The following is a 21,056-nucleotide window of genomic DNA, read 5'->3' on the forward strand; positions in this document are numbered from 1 at the left end:
AGTTTTGTAGACTCCATAGCTGCTTTGAAATGGGAGAAATAGGGGAAAAATTAAACTGGAGTCATACATAGGAGCAGGCATGGGTATGAAGCAAGTTTGAGGTCTCTTCCAATAGTGCACAAGATGTGTGCTTTGGCATCCTTTTCAATCCACAACACAGAGACGGCTAGTACTCATAACTCCAATTAGAATACATTTGGATGTTGGGAGTAGGATGTTTCCCTCAATAAAGATATTTTTGGGGGATGGGGCTATCCCTTTATTGAAAACAACTTAACACTCAAGTTCTGAGTAATAGACCATATGATAATGATACTGTAGCATTTTAGTATCAAGTTAGATTTTCATGCTTGTCTGTAGCTGTGTGTTAATATATACTCTGGGTCCACATTTGCATTCAAACAGAAGGCAACAGTTCATCAGTATACCAAAACAAGGCTTCCATATGTATTTATATTTTATATACTGTGAAATTATACTAAAGTTTAAGAGTTCACGTTAATGTGCTTTAATGTAATGGCACCCTAAACACAGCAAGAAAGTAACTAGTACTTCTTCCATCTTCACTTTGCTTGCACAATTCTAGGGCCAATATCCTTAGAGAACTGTATAGCTGCCCTGAATGAGTTTTGAATAGTAAATTGAACAACATGTAGTTCAGCTAATTAGAAAGATTGTGTCTGCACCAAAATATTGGTCCATTAGAATCCCAGATGGCTGTAGATTTCTGCAGCTCTGTGTCACACCAAAGCTTAAAAAAATACTATTTCCTATGTTTAGATTTTTTCTTTCTACAACAGAAATCTAGTTTACAAATATCTCAAAAGAATATGTAATCTAAGATCAAAAAGTGCAAACAACTTTAAATCTTGGCTAGTCATATTTTCACATACTGACTACAGATTTGTTGTTCATATATTCAATGAATGTATACTGGTACAACTTTTATTTTGTTTAACAGTTATCAAAATTCATAATTTATACTCCACTAATTTTGAAAATGTAGCTATCTTCCTTTACTATTCGATCACTTTTATTCCATGGATGATTAAGGCTTTTATAGTTAATGCATAATGTTGCTTTTAAAGATCCAATAAAAACAGAATTATAAAATAATAATTATACATTAGTGTAGATACTAAATAGCATTGCTTACAGTTTGAGATTTCAAAATATCTGTTATACATAGTAAACCAAAGATATATAGATTTAGTCATCCACGCATTTTCAAATTCCAAACTTTGAAATCTTTAAATACTGTCAATAACTCAATCCACTTTTAAAAATATCAGGGCCATAAATACCCATTACCGCAAGTTTAAATGATTTCCAGTGGATTTAAAGACTGTACAAAGAAAAATGAGTTTGTTAAAGAGAGTTTCTCCATGGAAGGTAATCTCCATAAAGAGTTTGGGCCAGATTCTCGTACATGCGGCACAGCGTAACGTAACCCGTTTACGTTACACCGCCGCAAGTTTTCAGTCTAAGTGCCCGATCCACAAGGCACTTACCTGCAAACTTGTGGCGGTGTATCGTAAACACGTCCGGCGCAAGGCGGCCCAATTCAAATGGGGCGGGTACCATTTAAATTAGGCGCGCTCCCGCGCCGGACGTACTGCGCATGCTCCGTTCGCAAATTTCCTGACCTGCTTTGCGCGAAATTACGACGCGCCGACGTGTTGAGAATCGCGACGTGCGTAACGTACTTACGTCGGGAAAACAAAAAAATTCAAAAGCGACGCGGGAAAGACGGGCATACTTTAACATGGTGGAGTAATTTTACACCATGTTAAAGTACCCCTAACTTTGCGATGGGAAACTAAGACTTGCACCGACGTAACGACGGGAAAAACCTTCGTGGATCGCCGTAACTGCTAATTTGCATACCCAACGCTGGTTTACGACGCAAACTCCCCCCAGCGGCGGCCGAAGTATTGCATCCTAGGATCCGACGGTGTAATTCAATTACACCTGTCGGATCTTAGGGCTAGCTATGCGTAACTGATTCTATAAACGGCCCTAAAACAGAGATACGACGGCGTATCAGGAGATACGCCGTCGTATCTATTTTGTGAATCTGGCCCTTTGTGTGTAATGATTGGAAAATGGAAAGTTTTAGAAAGTCAGCTATTTCCATAGGGCCTTCTACAGATCAATCATCAAGTAAGGCCTTTTCTTTATAACCAGTGGCTATCTCCTATTTCTGCAAGTGGTTACCAAGAGGTTTTTATTTTTCGTAACCATTTCATCAAAGGACTAATGAAACAATGAATTTTGCAGATCTCCTCTTATCAGTTTCACCAAGAAGATTGGAAGTTATTAATTAATTCATCGCCATCTAAATTTAAAGCATACTGGATACATGATTAATTAATCCCACTAGTTTGATTATTGTAATAAGTGAGCATTGAGATTAAGCCTTATTCAAGTCAAATGTATTTACTTTTGTTAAACAAATCTATTGTGTTGAGTAACACATTAGTAACACATTAGTAATTGTAATAATGAGAATATATGTTGACATTTGGCTTGCTCGAATAATCATTTTGAATTTAACAATTATTAAAATATTCTTTTAATGTGGACAAAAAATTATTGACAGTAAAAATAAGTATAATTTTTGAAGTTTGTGTCCTGTTGAACAAATACTTGATAGCGAACTACCAATGTGTTAGGAATCAACATACAAAATGTGTAGGATCAGTCTTCAAGTTGCAAATATGAGATTATCTGAAAAAAAAATTGGATAAGGTTTTCACTTCTTGCTTTGTGTTCACGCTGAGCTTGTCATGCACTCAAAAGTTTGAATGCCTACTTCACAGTCTATAATCTCACAAGAGGGATTTGGTGGTAATTGTTCTTTCATTGTTTTGTATATAACAAAGTTCTGATAGTTCTATTGTTAGGAAATTCTTGCATCTTACAATGTTTACAAATTGTGTTCCATGATAGATCCCAGGTTTAAATTCCTCAAATTTATATTTCTTACAGCTACCGTGTAACCTGCAGAGATAAGAAAAGGTTTGTATTAACTTTTATGAAAAAAAATCATTATAGTAAAATAATTTCAATAGCAGAAATACAGAGATAAAAAAGGTGCTACTATATTAACCATCAAACAAACATCATTAAAGCGGAGGTTCACCCATGGAGAACACATTTTCCCCTTAGATTAATGCTCGTTTTGTCTAGGGGAATCGGCTATTTGTTTTAAAATATGATCCGTACTTACCGTTTACGAGATGCATCTTCTCCGTCGCTTCCGGGTATGGGCTGCGGGACTGGGCGTTCCTTCTTGATTGACAGTCTTCCGAGAGGCTTCCGACGGTTGCATCCATCGCGTCACGATTTTCCGAAAGAAGCCGAACGTTGATGCGCAGGCGCAGTATAGAGCCGCACCGACGTTCGGCTTCTTTCGGCTACTAGTGACGCGATGGATGCGACCGTCGGAAGCCTCTCGGAAGACTGTCAATCAAGAAGGAATGCCCGCTCCCGAAGACCCATACCCGGAAGCGACGGAGAGGATGCATCTCGAAAACGGGTAAGTACTGCTCATATTTTAAAACAAATAGCCCCTAGACAAAACGAGCATCCAGCTATGGGGAAAAGAGGAAAAAAAACAGAAATGGGTGAACTCCCGCTTTAAGTCATACATTTAAAAAACACAATTATTTATGTGCTCACTTGTTTGATAATGAATGTCCCAACATAAGTGCTTTGCCAAAATCAAGTGTCCATAAATATCATGCGGTACCCCTTCAATTTTCCTTCTTATCATTCCACCAAATGTGCCTCATCCAATAGCCAATTCTTCTGTTATCACACACAGGACTCTGGTAAAAAGTACTCACTCACCACATGATCATGACATTTTTCAAAATAAGAAAATCACAGTGCACTTTCTTTGCCAGAGAAAATACCACTCCTCCTCAGCCTCCACGTTCCAGGATATCACTTCCCTTCTCCTCACCACAGCACCATAGAGCTAACAAAGACCAATGGAGAACTTTTTTGCACAGTGTTTATTATAAAAATATATCACATCAACATAAAAATAAGGAAGCCCACTTGCAATAAACAGTGCCTAGATCAACTCCCAATGTAGCCAGCCATAAATGCCAACAACGAAGCGGCACCACTTCACTCTATCCTGGAGCTGGCAAAAGGAAGTGCAGTCCAGAAGTCCTGCCTCTACACGGTTTATCAATTGACATCTTCAGGAAGCTTAGCTAACCTTTTTTCCATTGGTCTTTGTTGAGGATTTTCTTTGGTGGACCTGTTGGGGACACCTATGTGAAGAGGATAGTGCAGTTGCACCAATAGGAATTAGGATCGTTTTCAATACTGCTCTTGTATGCCCTGCATTCACCTAGTTTGGTAGCTACCTTTGTGCACAGTCTTCTGTGCAAATCATGAACCTCAGAGCTGTAACCAGTGAATCCTGAACTCCTGTGCTGTAACATATTTCCTCCTTTGTGTGCCAATGGATCCTGAACTTCTGTGCTGTATGGTTTTACTCCTCTATGAGATAGTAAATTAGCCACTTGACCACCAGAAGGTTTTACCCCCTACATGACCAGACCATTTTTTTGTTATGCAGCATTGTGCTACTTTAACTGGAAATTGTGCAGTCATGCAACATGCTATATAAATAGAAAGGAATATAATTTTTAAACACAAATACAGCTTTATTTTTGTGCTATTTGATCACTTCTGTTTTTTTTTTTTTGTTATATCAATTAAAATATACTAATGATATTTAAAGATATTTCTTACACATGCCATGAGTATATGTGGAATTACACCCTAAAACACATTCTACTACTTTTCCTGAGTATTGGGATACTTCACATGAGAGACTTTTTGGGAGCCTAGCCACGTACAGGTGCACAAATTTCAATGATCACCTTCAGGCTTTCAAGGGGAGCTAATTACGCATTGGATTTCCTGACTACCTATCACGTTTTTGAAGGCGCTAAAATACCACACAGGTTGAACTAAAAAAAGACATGTACTCGCTGATACCGATTACTGATACTTTTTTTAAATGCAGCCATGTGTCCCCAAATGCAGCATTGTCCCTAAATGCAGCCTCGTCCCTAAATTCAGCCTTGTCCCTAAATTCAGCCTTGTCCCTAATGCAGCCATGTCCCTAATGCAGCCATGTCCCTAATTCAGCCATGTCCCTAATGCAGCCATGTCCCTAATGCAGCCATGTGTCCTCTAAGAGAAAGCCAAGTCCCTAATGCAGCCATGTGTCCCCTAAGAGAAAGCCAAGTCCCTAATGCAGCCATGTGTCCCTCTAAGAGAAAGCCAAGTCCCTAATGCAGCCATGTGTCCCCCTAAGAGAAAGCCAAGTCACTGATGCAGCCATGTGTCCCCTTAAGAGAAAGCCAAGTCCCTAATGCAGCCATGTGTCCCCCTAAGAGAAAGCCAAGTCCCTAATGCAGCCATGTGTCCCCCTAGGAGAACGCCAAGTCCCTAATGCAGCCATGTGTCCCCCTAAGAGAAAGCCAAGTCCCTAATGCAGCCATGTGTCCCCCTAAGAGAAAGCCAAGTCCCTAATGTAGCCATGTGTCCCCTAAGAGAAAGCCAAGTCCCCCCCCCGCCGCTGCCGACATCTAGTTAATTTGCGCTGGGGGCAAAACAGCTTTCATTTGAATAGCTGTGTGTTCCCCACCTCGCCTCGTCATGTATAGACACTCCCCCTTGCCCGGGCACTTTGATAGACATATCACCCATCCAATCCTGGAACGGGTGATAATTCTATCAAAGTTTCTGGCCAAGGGGGAGTGGCTATACATGAGGAGGCATGGCGAGGAACACACAGCTATTCAAATGAAAGCTGTTTTGTTCCCCCAGCGCAAATTAACTAGATGTCGGCAGCTGCGGTGGGGGGGGGGGACTTGGCTTTGTCGTAGGGGACTAGCTGGCAGCAGCTCTCCTCTCCTCCATACGAGGACTGCTCTGCTCCGCTCGCTCTACACTCGCTCTCCACCCCCTCTCCACCCGTACTCCACCCCCTCTCCACCAGCTCTGGGGGAGAAAAAAGTATCGGGTCAGGCATCGGGAGCATTTGCGCGAGTACAAGTACTCGCGCAAATGCTCAGTATCGGTCCCGATACCGATACTAGTATCGGTATCGGGACAACCCTACTGTTTAGCATTAAAATTACTTTGGTCCACAATTACATTATAGAGGTATTTGATGAAAAACAGCTCAAAAAAGTCAAGGCATGTTCTTAAGTTCGCTGTTTCCACCTGAACCCTTTGCTGGGCTGTCAATAGGGGGGTAACAGGTGCTGCTGAATCTGGGGGCAGCCAATTAGGATTTGCAAGCAACTCAGCAAGGCAACTATGGGCTCTACAGGCTTGTGCTTGAACTCTTGTTGCCTGTGGTTCCATTACAATACTAGTGCTAGTCACCCCACCAGTTTGTATTGCACTGACACTACACTTGTTGGGAGGGGGGTGTCGCTTAACACAAATGCTGGCAGTAATTGGAGCTAGTCCTGCTAATACTGCATTTTTGGGGACACTATACTATTGGGGATACTAGTATAATTCTGTTCATGATCAAGATACTGATCCGTACAGACATTATACTAGTAATTGTGGTGATCAGTGACTTATAGTGTGGCAGACAATCTAACACTAACTGATACTGGCTGGGAGGGATGCTAACTGGCTCTGACACTATCTGGCATTGCTAGTGACACTAATATAGTGAACTATATAGTTATGACACATTTAGAGGCTAATTTCAACAAAGGTGTGCTAAACAATTTGACTTTTCTTTCTCTGAAACTCATTATTTTTTGTTAATATCGTTTGTCTTTGTATTTTCCAAAACAATTTTCTAATAAGTTTCCATGCTTATATTATTGTTATATTGTGCCATGTGTTATTGTGCACTGTGTTAAGGCGGTCCTTTCATTTAAATTGGCTAAATAATGCACCAACAAAAAGTACATGCAGCATTATTGCTATTTACATACTCTATACTTGAAAAAGTATTCCCATTTAAATAAGATGCTCTCTGACGACCTAACTAAGTGGAAAATGAATCCTCCATCGTGGTTTGGCAGAATACATTTTCTAAAGATGAATATTCTCCCTGGGATTTTATATTTGTTCCGCTCCCTTACAGTGAATATCAATATGTCTGATCTTGCAGCATTTCAAAAGAAAATGCTATCCTTCATAGGGTGAATTAAAGTACATTGTTTGCTCCCAAAACGAAAGGGGGATTGAGAGTCCCAGATCTAGGTAAATATTTTTATGCCACCCAAATTGCACAACTGATTAGGTTTCACACTAAATTATCACCATCCATGTGGATGCAGACTGAATTATGCTCCTGTCCATTTAAATGCCCATCTAAATCGATCTCACAGCTGATGTGGAAACCATCAAATTATAGACCTATTATACGCTACCCATCTTTGTCCTTTTCCCTAGGATTATAGGACATACTTATAAAAACGTATAAATTACAATACCTTCATACCCCTTTGGTGCCATTGTTTCAAAACCCAAAATCCACCCTGGGATTAGCTCCTCAAATCTTTAACTGGTGGACCAATAAAGGATTTTTTGAATTGCTGATTTTCTTGATCACAAGGGAATATTATCAAAACAATTTCTTATAGAAAAATTACCAAAATCAGAATTCTCTAGATACTAAGTGACTATCAGATAGTACATTTTATTAATTCTTTGTGTGACTTAGATGTAACATCCATGACCATCTATGGAATCTTTATGTAATAATTTTGACAAACTTAAAGGACTTCTTTCAATAATATGTTCCATCCTAACTTCCATTCTAGCAAAATTAGGGTATATGGAACGATGGCAAAGTGATTTAAATGAATCTCTAGAACTAAAAGATTGGCATACATTAGATCAAAATGTATTGAGATCCCTGGTTAATACTTCTATCATAGAAGCGAATTACAAAATTCTACTAAGATGGTATATGGTCCTGAAGAGGATAGCCTCTTTTGTCACGGGAGCTTCTCCATTATGTTTTAGAGGTTGTGGACATCAGGGGACAATGTTTCACATATGGTGATGCCCTAAAGTGAAACATTTTTGGAATCAAGTTTATAATCATATTTATTTCCTCACTAGTATTGATTTAAACAAGTCCTCAAAACAAGCATTACTATGCAGTCAAATGGAGAAAATCCCAAAGCACTTATAAAGGGTTGATTAGTTATTTTTGTAGCAACAAAAAGTACTAGCCAGATCCTGGAAAACAATAATCATACCTTTTGACATCCTAAAGGCTAAATTGTCCTGGTTTATGATTAATTAACATCTTTCAGCAATATTGAATGATGGAGTTCAATTATTTGAGAAATCCTGGGATCGGTGGTTCAAATAACAGAGTGATAATTCTAGAGCTTTTTCCACTTTAAAATTGCTTAACAATGAGAAAAGTCGGCACAAAATCCTTTTTTTCAAACCTATTTCCTTCCTTATCTTTTTTCTCTTTTCTTACCTTTTTATGGTCATTATTTTGATTACCTCTGGTCTTTGTTAGACCCATTGTAATATTCACCTACATTAAAAGGATGAAAAATTCATCCTACTTTGTTTACAAAATATACATGATTATTAGATTTCATGTACATTTAAAGATACTTTTCTTTCATGGATTTTGGAAACTTAGTATAAAGAAATAATAACCAGATAGCAAAAATATCTATTAAATTCACATATTGCTATTTGTTCTTACATATGTAAATGTTGAAAGTTTTATGTGGATCTAACTTGCATTTATTATTTTCTATATTTATAATATATTTGTAAAAACTATTGAGTTTTACTCCTTACTGTATTATTTAATGTACTTCATTATCTGTACATTCTTTCTTTGAAAAATACGGAATAAAAACATTGAAAAATAAAATAAGGTGTCTTAGATGTCTTACAACACATTACTTTTGTGACCAAGTAAAAGGCATTCATCCAAAAAATAAACTCACAATAGAGACTAAAAAAAAAAAAAACAACAACAATCTCTTGGGATATAGTGATTACCTAATTATATAATTGCAGAACAATCATGTCAGGCATCTCTCAAAGGAACAAACCTGCAGATGTTTTCATGTTCCGCATTGTTATTTACACACTAAGATGTTTTTCAAAATCCATTTACATTTTGCGTTCTCATTTGTGAGTGTTTTTAACATACCAATATGTATAGTAAAGTTTTCAATTTTCGAAAATGTAATAAATCACTATTTTTGTGTGCCCCATTATTATTATATTAATTATTTTTAATCAAGGTTGAACTCCACCTAACAGGTATTATTTTAAATAGAGTGAGCAGTGATGGCTGAATCTGCTTGAGTTTGATTTGCCAAGAATCTGGTGAATCTTGTTTGAAATTTGCCAAACCCGAACTTAGGTGTCCTTTTTTGAAAGTGAGATCAGCGGCGATCCCGAGTCTCACCGCTGATCTCAGGTCATAACCAGTTTATGAAGCTGAGGTAATCAGCTGAGAACCTGTTCTCCACTGATTATCGCAGCACAGTGAGAATCTGTAACTGACTGTCACAGAAATAGCCAGTTTATGAAGGTGCAATCTCAGCACCTCACTGGCGATCTGTGACAGAATTCTCACTTTCTGATTCACCATCTCAGAGGTGGAGAATCAGAGAGAAAAGCACGAAGCTGGCTGAGTATTGTGGAGGAAGAAGGAAGTGTTTTGACTTCCATGCTTCACACATGAGCCCCTACAGTCAGAGCACATCTTCCCCACTATTACACACCTCAAGTATATATATATACTTCATCATATAGCATATATATATGTGTGTGTGTGTGTTTATTTATATGTGTATATGTATATATATGTATAAAATTGTAAACCCTAAAATATGGTTTTACCCATGGACTGTTCTGTTACAGTTATACAGGGTTTATATTTGTGTACTATATTTTAAAAAAAATAATGATTATAAACGTATTTTTCATTTATATGAATGGTGTATAGCTGCATTACATATGTAGGATTCCATTATTATACACCATTCACATTTAAATAGGCACATGTATGAGCTTTAAATATTGATAAATATGGATAAAAACAATGTTTTTTAATAATTAGGTTAATGTATATTGTTTGGTGGGAATGTAACTTTATTATTTTATTAATATGTGGTGTATAATGTGCGCTGATTCGTGTTCAACCTTTGTATTTTTCACTTTCTCATACTCATCTCAACATGAGAACTGATCTACAGATCTTCATAAACAGGCACTCCTCTGAGAATGCCTGAGAACTGAATAGTGGTATGTTACCGCACTTTCATAAAAGGGCACCTTAGATATGAATCCCATTAAATTCGACATTGGGTAAATCGTGTTAAATTCTTTCTATTGTAGAGTTAATAGGCAAACTATTTTGGGAATATGGGCACTTCCATAGGGCACATGTTCCAATGAAATCTAAATTGTAAAAAACACCATACAGCTGGCCTTTTTAACCACTTCAATACCAGGCACTTTCCCCCCTTCCTGCGCAAGCCAATTTTCAGCTTTCAGCACTATCGCTTTTTAACCACTACACTACCGGCCACTGTCAATTGACGGCGGCACAATAGCTCTATTGTTCTGACAGGACGTCATATGACGTCATCGTCTTTGAGAGCCACTAGGGGCGCGCGCGCACACCCGCGGCGTTACTGGGAACACGATGCGCGTGCCTGGAAGCCGCGATGACCGCCGGACACGCTGAAATTTCGCCTGGGCAGGAAAGGGGTATATGTGCCCAGTAAGCAAGTGGTTAAATGACGATTGTACTGAACCCAAACAAAATTTTTACAATTTTGTTCCTACAAATAGAGCTTTCTTTTGGTGATATTTGATTACCTCTGGGGTTTTTAATTTTTGCCAAATAAAAAAAGACCCAAAAAATAAAAGTTTTTCTTAGTTTCTGTTATAAAATGTTGTAAATTAGTATGTTTTCTCCTTTACTGATGGGCACTGATGAGGCTGCAATGATGGGCACTGATGATGGGCACTAATATGCAGCACTGATGGGCACTGATATGCGGCACTGATGGGCACTGATAGGCAGTGCTGATGGGCACCCATAGGTGGCACTGGTGGGCACTGATAGGCACTTATGGGTGGCACTGATGGGCACTGATTGACCTTGATAGATGGCACTGATGGGCATTGCTGTAAAAAGGAGGCACTGGCAGGCATTATTGATGGTCACTTATTAGCATTATTTGTTGGCACTGATTGGCATCATTTTGGGCACAGATTGGCATCCCTGGTCGCCATGGGTAGCATACTTGGTGGCCATTATTGGTGAGCATCCCTGGTGATCCTAGTGGCATCCCTGGTGATCCTGGGTGGGCATCCCCGGGGGACTGCGCAGATAATAAATAAGCGCAGACCCCCTGTCAGGAGAGCAGGTGATCGGCTCTCATCTACTCGTGTCTGTCAGACATGAGTGAGGAAAAGCCGATACATGGATTATCTTGTTTACATCAAGATCAGCTGTGATTGGACACAGCTGATTACGTGGTAAAGAGTCTCCGTCAGAGACTCTTTACCTAGATCTGAGTTGCGGTGTGTATCCTGCTGGATGTCATATGGCGCCCAGTCAGGATGACTGAACCACCAACCGGCCATCATTCTGCTATAGGCCAGGCGGAAAGTTGTTAAGTGGCTTGGGGCTAAATAAATAAAAAAAAACACACAAATCTTTGAAAATAAGATCTAAGGGTGCCTTAAAGCAGTAATATGGTGTTACAAAATAGTATGATTTTTCCTGGACAGTCTTAGTGGCAGTGTACAATGGCAGTGCATATTTAGCTGAGGAATAAAAAAAAAATTACTTTTCCAAATAGTTTGGCTTATGCACAGCAGCAGTTCCCCAGTCGATTCTTTTAAAAAAGGGCTTTTTTCCCAGGTAATTTAGGAATGCCATAGACTTTCATCAAACAGTAATACGCCTGCCTGGTCGGCCAAATGGCCACTTGCTCACTGTGACTGTTCTCAGTGATGCTAAACTCTCCTGCTGCTAGCCGATTTCTAACAAGGGCTAATTAATAATATCAATTATTAAATTGTTAAATAAATTATTATTATTAAATGTTTAAATTGGTCAGCAGCAGGACGGTTTTAATCAGCTGTAATAGGCATAAAAGGTGTATGCCCAGCTTTCTTTTTTCTCTGTGGGGATAGGTGGTGCAGTCAATGTCAGTGATATAATATTATAATGTGAGGTTTTTTAGGCGCACACTATTCCTGCACTTCTTGCATTTTTTTTCCCCTTTAAACTATGCATCAGCATGCTGTGAAAAAGAGCAGCTCTAAGAATAGATGGTTAGTAACAAGTTAAAGGGGTTGTAAAGGAATTTTTTTCCCCCTAAATAGCTTCCTTTACCTTAGTGCAGTCCTCCTTCACTTACCTCAACCTTCGATTTTGCTTTTAAATGTCCTTATTTCTTCTGAGAAATCCTCACTTCCTGTTCTTCTGTCTGTAACTCCACACAGTAATGCAAGGCTTTCTCCCTGGTGTGGCGAGCAGGCAAGTCAGAACACTCTCTACTTTGTAGATAGAGAAAGGAGCTGTGTGTTAGTGGGCGTCCTGACGGTGTGTAGGTACAGACAGAAGAACAGAAAGTGAGGATTTCTCAGAAGAAATAAGGACATTTAAAAGCAAAATCGAAGGATGAGGTACGTGAAGGAGGAGGACTGCACTAAGGTAAAGGAAGCTATTTAGGGGATTTTTTTTTCTTTACAACCCCTTTAATCCTGCAATCCTGAGGACCTAAAAATAAAACAGGCACCATCTAAGAAATATGAAAATCTCAAAATTCCACTTCTTAAACAAAGCCTACTTTTTTAAGTGTATCCTTTAGCCATTGGTTCAGGCAAAGGAAAATTTGCAGCTCACTTACCATTGTCATCTTGTTAAAACGTTAAAATCTGGGGTTTAGTATGCACACATTTGCAAATATATGTGTAAGCTGCAGGGCCACTTCACGGCATCCTAGTGTACTGCAGTTTTACATTTATAAAACTTGAGAGTCTCTAGAGTTGGAGCACATATATATAAGAAAGGATAGATTAAGGGTAGTTATGCCTGGAGGAAGCTTATCCCTCCTAAAAGGTATAGGGATGCACTGGAACCCAGCAAAAGCAAAGTGGCATTGATGGTATCCAGTGCGTCCCCTGGGACTGTAGTACACTAGGGTGCCATGATTTGGCCCTGCAGCTTACGCATATATTTGCAAATGTGTGCAAACTTAACCCCTGGTTTTAACATGAACTGTTAAACAGGACAATTGAGTTTGTTGCAGGCTGGCTGGTAAATGAGCCAGGAATTTGTCTTTGTTTTTGACATGCGTCGCCCTACCATGTGCTTCTTTTTGCAAATTTGTTTTGTACCCTTGCTTCAGAAACTCTGTGTCCCTTAAAGAGTCTCCCTAACATATCTATACTGAAAATCTTTATTTTTTATTTTTGCATAGAATAGAAATGGATTAAAACTCTGCTCAGGTTTTACTGCATTCAGAGGTTACATTGGAGAGATTCCGCCACTTCCTATCTGGTAAAAAAGGTTGGGCCAGATCCACAAAAGGGTTACGACGGCGTATCTGCTGATACACCGTCGTATCCCTGTTTCTATCTATGCGGCTGATTCATAGAATCAGTTACGCATAGATATCCCTAAGATCCGACATGTGTAATTGTTTTACACTGTCGGATCTTAGGATGCAGTACCGCGGCCGCCGCTGGGGGCATTTCTTGTCGTAAACCAGCGTTGGGTATGCAAATTAGCACTTACGGAGATCCACAAAGGTTTTTCCCTTTGTGAAGTCGCCGTAAGTGTTAGTTTGCCGTCGCAAAGATAGGGCTGCTTTTACAAAGTGTAAAGTTAGTACACCATGTAAAAGTATACCCGTCTTTCCTGCGTCGCTGTCCAATTTTTTTTAAATTTTGTATTTTTCCCGCCGCAACTCTTTTTTACCCGTCGCGATTCACAAAACCTTGGCGCAACGTAACTTCACGCAAAGCACGTCGGGAAAATAGTGTCGGGAGCATGCGCAGTATGTCCAGCGCGGGAGCGCGCCTAATTTAATTTTCAATTTTAATTTTCATTTGAATTGGCCCGCCTTGCGCCGGACTGATTTAGGATACACCGCCGCAAATTTCCAGGTAAGTGCTTTGTGGATCGGGCACTAACTTGGGCAATTTGCGGCGGTGTAACTTAAATCGGAAAAGTTACGTTGCGCCCGCTCGTTGTGGATCTGGCCCGTTGTTCATAAGACAGGAAAGAGGGCAAATCTTTCTAACGGCAACATTATTATTTTTTACGTTAGGTAGGGAAATGCTAGACCCTCTGTCAGCTTATTATTGTTTAGTACATGATGAATTGAAGTGTCACATCACAATATTCATGTCTAAAGTGTTTGTAAATTCAACACGTTTTTGGAACTTGTACCTTTGCCACTTTATCAAGGCTAGCATGCAGGATTATTAAGAAAACCTCTTAAACTGTATATAAATATTTGTAGACAAAGATTCCAAAAGCTTAAGAACAAACCAATACTAATGAGGACTACATAAATTAAATGTAGAATGAGTAAAAGAGTAAAATACATAAATTAAAGGTGAATATACCATGATATGAAAAATAAAATGATGGTAATAAAATTATGGTAATAAACAACTGTATCATTGTACATCAATAATAATCATAAACATAATAATATTAATAGCAATAAAAATGATGATTATCATGTGGTGTAACAATAGTGGCAATAATAATATGGTACATTTTATTGTATTAATTACAATGGTATGGTGTATTGTATGTAAAAATTCTGAAATGTTATATTAATAGGTTGAACAATCATATGAACATATGTAACCATCAAAAATGAAAAGAATCCCCAACTTAATAATATATTGGGTCATAATTGGTGTAATTATAAAGTTTAAGAAACTCATAGCGGTCAAATGATAAAATACTAGATTCGAATAGTAAACATCCTATAGAGCAATTATCGTTATACCTAAAATGATAAAAATCAATAAAAAAATTATAAAAATACCATATCATCCAAATCACTTAACTTCTCAGAAACAGCTAATTAAGGTATAGCAAATTAGTATCAGTACTTCAGTTTGAAACAGCATAACCGATCATTCATTTGAATTAAAAAGGTAGTGTTTACCTTGGAAAAAATGAAACAATAAATGTGGTCTCAATAATCAATCTATAGTTGGATGTCTGAAATGAAAAACATTGATGGTAAATTAAGGATTGAAAGAATAAAGAGGAAAATCGATGGATAAAGGGAGGTGAATTTCAAATCTATAATTGTACCCATTATAAACCATATTTCCATATACTGATCATTTTTGAATTTTATCCTTTGTGATGGGTTCATATGTTCACATGATTTTTCTACTCAATATTACACAATACCACTATTTTTATATACAATACACCATTGTGCACAGCAGTGTGCAGAAACCACTAGCCCAAATATTCAAATTATCCACATTTATACTATCTCCTTACTATTGGATGGTGTCATTATTGTAACATAAACACATAAAGGATCTTTAGGGTTCCAGTGCCCCTTACCCATCTTTCCAAGCGTTTTATTATTTACTGTTTCCTTATTGAAGATTTTACCTCCTTTCCTGTATGAAATCTCTCTAATAGAGTCCCAGGTAGCACTGAAATGCAACAAGGGTTCTACTCTTTCTATCTAGAACTAAAAATAATGTTTTTGGTATAGATAAATTATAAGGGAAAGTCTTGCAGCACAAAAAAAGCAAATGACCTAAATAAAAGCATTTTCAATATAAAATAAAAATCAATAAACCCCAAAATAAATGATCACACACAAATACCACCCTTTATAACAATAAAAAAAAGGCTTGCATCATAAAGAAAAAGGAAAAGTTTTCTATGGAAAGCCCCCAAAAATCAAAACAAACAACACAGCAAATAGGTTGATTGTCCCCTAAATTCACTTGGATCTCAAACCTCAAACCTGCAGGATTTGCCTCAAACTCATGGTACTGGTAAATCTGAACGTCACCCTTAAGAGTAAGGAAGGGTTAGAACATCAGTCATATTTATTGCCATCTGTATTCTCAATTGAGAGATATCACCGCAATCTTATCCCATAGAAGGGAAACACAAGGAAGTCCCCACCAGGGTCAAAGGATATCCTAGCTTTGACGGTTGTCATCGAAACATGAGTCTGTATTATATTTCCCCTCTACCCTTGCCCTGGTGGCAACTATAACATTTAAAAATTTCCCTTTGCTTTCTGTCTTGGTATCAATGGTCATTTGGTTCAGGACAAAGAGAGCAATAAACAGTTCTAACTCTTCTCCCCTCTACCGAAACCTAGATTTTTTTTTTCTTTTGCAGTTCTATGAAAAGGTAATATAAACACGCTTAGTAAGCAGTAACAGAAGGAACAATTACATGTGAAACACAGAATTAATACTCACAGACAATGGCCAATTGTGTCCTGTTCCAGCCAATTTCAGATAAACACTTCTAATGCTAATCATATAGGTATATTAGAACCAGAATTCAGACATTCTGAATAATGCTGATTAGGCATGAGAGAAATCAAGGGGTCTATTAAGAAAAACAAATGGTCGTGTGAATGTTTTAAGCATTCGCTCAGCTGTGATAAATAATCATGTTTATTTTCTATATTTATCAGCTTCATCTACTGTAGCTGTCAATATGTGGTATTTGCCTGAAATACCCCAATCGGGAAAATGCTGTAAAATGGTTCCTAGATAGAGCTGATGATCGTACGAAATACATTTTGCCAAAATACATGACAGCTGAGTGAATGCCTGAGACATTCACACAGCAAATGTTTTTTTTGCTGCTAGTTATAGCGGCGCTTTATCTTAGTTTTAGCGGGGCTATTTGGTCGCTAGCAGAGCACTTTTAACCACTGCTAGTGGGTGAAAAAAGGTTAAAAGCACCCCCAAAGCTCCGCTGCCGAACCGCTTTGCAGGCGATTCAGCACCGCTAGTCATTGATTAAAGTTAAAGTCTATGGGACTCGAACATTTGAAATCTGAAGTGCTAATTTTAAAGGCTAATATGCAAGTTATTGTCCTAAAAAGTGTTTGGGGACCCGGGTCCTGTCCCAGGGGACATGTATCAATGCAAAAAAAGTTTTAAAAACTACCGTTTTTTCGGGAGCAGTGATTTTAATAATGCTAAAAGTGAAACAATAAAAGTGAAATATTCCTTTAAATTTCATACCTGGGGGGGTGTAAAGTTAGCATGTGAAATAGCGCATGTTTCCAGTACATAGAACTGTCCCTGCACAAAGTGTAATTTCTGAAAGAAAAAAAGACATTTAAAACTGACTTGCGGCAATAATGAATTGTCGGCTCTGGCAATTCAGAGCGAATTCATTCATAAAAAAAAAAAAATAGCGTGGGGGTCCCCCCAAATTCCATTACCAGGCCCTTCAGGTCTGGAATGGATATTAAGGGGAACCCCGCCATCAATTTTAAAAAAAATTATGTGGGTTCCCCCAATTATCCATTCCAGACCCTTCAGGTCTTTTGTGGATTTTAAGGGGAACTCCACCCCAAATTTTAAAAAAAAATGGCGTGGAGTTCCTCCAAAAATTCACACCAGACCCCTTATCCGAGCATGTTAACCTGGCCGGCCGCAGGGGGGACAGAGTGCGGCCCCTCCTCTCCTGAACCGTACCAGGCCACATGCCCTCAACATGGGGAGGATGTCCCCATGTTAATGGGGACAAGGGCCTCATCCCCACAACCCTTGCCCGGTGGTTGTGGGGGTCTGCGGGCGGGGGGCTTATCAGAATCTGGAAGACCCCTTTAACAAAGGGGACCCCCAGATCCTGGCCCCCCCCTATGTGAATTGGTAATGGGGTACATTGTACCCCTACCATTTCACGAAGGAAGTGTAAATAGTTGGAAAAAACACACACACACCGTAGAAAAAAGTCCTTTATTAATAAAAAAAAAAAGAAAAAAAATCCAGCGGTGGTAATCTACTCGGTCCCAGCTCCCTGCTCCAACGTTGTCTGTATCCAGCCACAGGTGATCTCCGGTCCAGCAATGAGAATATCCATCCATCCAGAGCGCAGCCACGCCAACCTCCTCTCTCCGCTGGACACAGCCCAGCAAATGACACGGCTGAAGCTGTGACATTTCTTATATAAGGGTGGCGGGGCATCCCCTATATAAGAAATGTCACAGCTTCAGCCGTGTCATTTGCTGGGCTGTGTCCAGCGGAGAGAGGAGGTCGGCGTGGCTGCGCTTTGGATGGATGGATCTTCTCATCGCTGGACCGGAGATCACCCGTCACTGGATACAGACAACGTTGGAGCAGGGAGCTGGGACCAAGTAGATGTTTTTTTTTCATTAATAAAGGCCTTTTTTCTACGGTGTGTGTGTGTTTTTTCCAACTATTTACACTTCTTTCGTGAAATGGTAGGGGTACAATGTACCCCATTACCAATTCACATAGGGGGGGCAGGATATGGGGGTCCCCTTTGTTAAAGGGGTCTTCCAGATTCTGATAAGCCCCCCGTCCGCAGACCCCCACAACCACCGGGCAAGGGTTGTGGGGATGAGGCCCTTGTCCCCATCAACATGGGGACATCCTCTCCATGTTGAGGGCATGTGGCCTGGTACGGTTCAGGAGAGGGGGGGGCCGCACTCTGTCCCCCCTCTTTTCTGTGGCCGGCAAGGTTAACGTGCTCGGATAAGGGGTCTGGTGTGAATTTTTGGGGGAACTCCACGCCATTTTTTTTTTAATTGACGGCGGGATTCCCGTTAATATCCATTCCAGACCTGAAGGGCCTGGTAATGGAATTTGGGGGGACCCCCACGCTATTTTTTTTTATGAATGAATTCGCTCTGAATTGCCAGTTTTAAATGTCTTTCTTTCAGAAATGACACTTTGTGCAGGGACAGTTCTATGTACTGGAAACATGCGATATTTCACATGCTAACTTTACACCCCCCCAGGTATGAAATTTAAAGGAATATTTCACTTTTATTGTTTCACTTTTAGCATTATTAAAATCACTGCTCCCAAAAAAACAAGATACATGTCCCCTGGGACCCGGGTCCCGGGTCCCCAAACACTTTTTAGGACAATAACTTGCATATTTGCCTTTAAAATTAGCACTTTAGATTTCAAATGTTCGAGTCCCATAGACTTTAACAGGGTTCTAAAGTTCACACGAACATTTGGTGTGTTCGCAAGTTCTGGTGCGAACCGAACAGGGGGGTGTTCAGCTCATCCCTATTGCTCACATACTTTCGCTATTGCCCCCTTCTTTTGTGTATTACCAACTTTTCTGGGGGGAAATCTTATAAGAACAGGTAAAAAAAATTTGGTTGTTTGCTTCTATTCTCTCAAGAAGAAGCTGGTACCAGAGGTGTCTGGATAGTGTATAGACATGCATGTTTGTTGGATACCATGTATAATTAACCTCCCTGGCGGTATGATTATTTCAGATTTTAGGTGCTGAAAGCGGTACAATTATTTTGCATGGAAATTTGGCGTTTTATATTGTAGGCCTGCAATTCTTAGAAATAACTCACTTAAATCTGTCCAAACAAGAGTCTAGTAGACATCCCGGGTGTAATAAAATTTGAAACACAAAATCATAAATTATAATATAATACATATAAATAATTATAACAAATTATATAATAATAATAACAATTATTACTTTTAATTTTTTGATGACAAATTTTCCCACAAATCACTATCGCTCAATTCTGCAAGTGATTATAATTTATTATCGCTGTTTTTTAGCTGGTCTAAAACCACTTTTGACATAAAGGGACACATTTTGGTTGCTATGGACAATCTCCAGTTTCCAAGCAGAAAAAAAATGTTTTTATTATATAAAAGTGCATGTAGGACACTGTGCAGACCACTAGGGACAAAGGGGGTGTGTATTTTTTTTCATACAGGACTTTAATCTATAAGATTACAGTATACTGTATGTATTGTGTTTATTTACTTTTTTTAATTTGGCACAGATCTCCGCCCCTGTGCGTCGTAACGTCGCAGGGAAAAGAGCTCAGCGGCACTCGGCACTGTGAATCGAGCGAGGAGGACACCGCTCGATCACACAGAGGGGAGGCATCGCAGGATCCAGGGACAAGGTAAGTAACTTGTGCCTGTGGACACTGCAAGGTGGTCCAGAGTCTGGCTCGGGGTTACCGCTTTTGGTGCTGAAATTTCACCCCAAGCCTGACTCAGGATTACCGCTCAGGGGGTAAAAAAACATCCTCCTTTAGTCTTTCCTTGGACACACTACACTTCACACGTGGATCTTGTTTTTTAGTGACAATTTAAAAATCTTGGGAGATACTACTTGTATCAGACTACACCATTGAGGTCCCTACCATTCTAGGGCTATGCTTGTATGTACCTGTGTCTCTGTGGGTCCACAATACCACAGCTCCCGGGACAGACAATCCCAGCGGCTCCCATTGTCCAGTACCGCATGCTTTAACCTGGAGCCTCTTTATACATAATATGCATCTGCTCTTGAGGAAGTGGAGCGAATCCACAAAACGTGTATCGCTCTTTGAATGCAGCTACATTTTACACCTATGTTCTGTCATATTTTCTAACTTTAAACATCACTATGACATATATTCTTTGTCATACCCACAATCATATGACATGGAGAAAAAAATCTGCTCCTATTATGTTGCAGTGTTTTGACAACATCCGTGGTTGTATATACATGAAATGTCATGGTATTGATTATGTGTGTGTATGTATATATATATATATATATATATATATATATATATATATTTTTTTTTTTCCATGTGTGTATCAATTGCTATGTGCTTTTTTACCTGTTTCTGTACTGTAATAAATTTGTCATCATGTTTTGTTTTTGATCAATTATCGAGTCATGTTTTATATGCCTCCTATAAAGTCCCAACCCTCTCCTATTATAGATATAGGGATGGAGGTGCATGACTGGGTCACACGCTTCATTT

At 39.1% G+C, this 21,056-nt stretch overlaps 1 protein-coding gene across 3 annotated transcripts in view; it reads right to left on the reverse strand.

Annotated features, from left to right (window-relative positions):
* Positions 1–2,021: 2,021 nt before the first annotated feature.
* The window catches only part of TAFA2 (TAFA chemokine like family member 2), a 317,169-nt gene continuing 298,134 nt past the window's right edge, over positions 2,022–21,056 (reverse strand). For 2 of the 3 annotated variants that reach the window (XM_040343926.1, XM_040343927.1), the window contains one exon: positions 2,022–3,003. In XM_040343926.1, the coding sequence (XP_040199860.1) occupies positions 2,992–3,003 (12 nt within the window). In that variant the 3' untranslated portion in view covers positions 2,022–2,991. Of the gene's footprint in view, positions 3,004–16,518; positions 16,652–21,056 lie in introns of all 3 variants that reach the window. The other variant, XR_005747911.1, reaches the window with a different exon arrangement.

This window comes from Rana temporaria, chromosome 3 (genome assembly GCF_905171775.1).
Source record: "Rana temporaria chromosome 3, aRanTem1.1, whole genome shotgun sequence".
NCBI classification, from domain to species: Eukaryota; Metazoa; Chordata; class Amphibia; order Anura; family Ranidae; genus Rana; species Rana temporaria.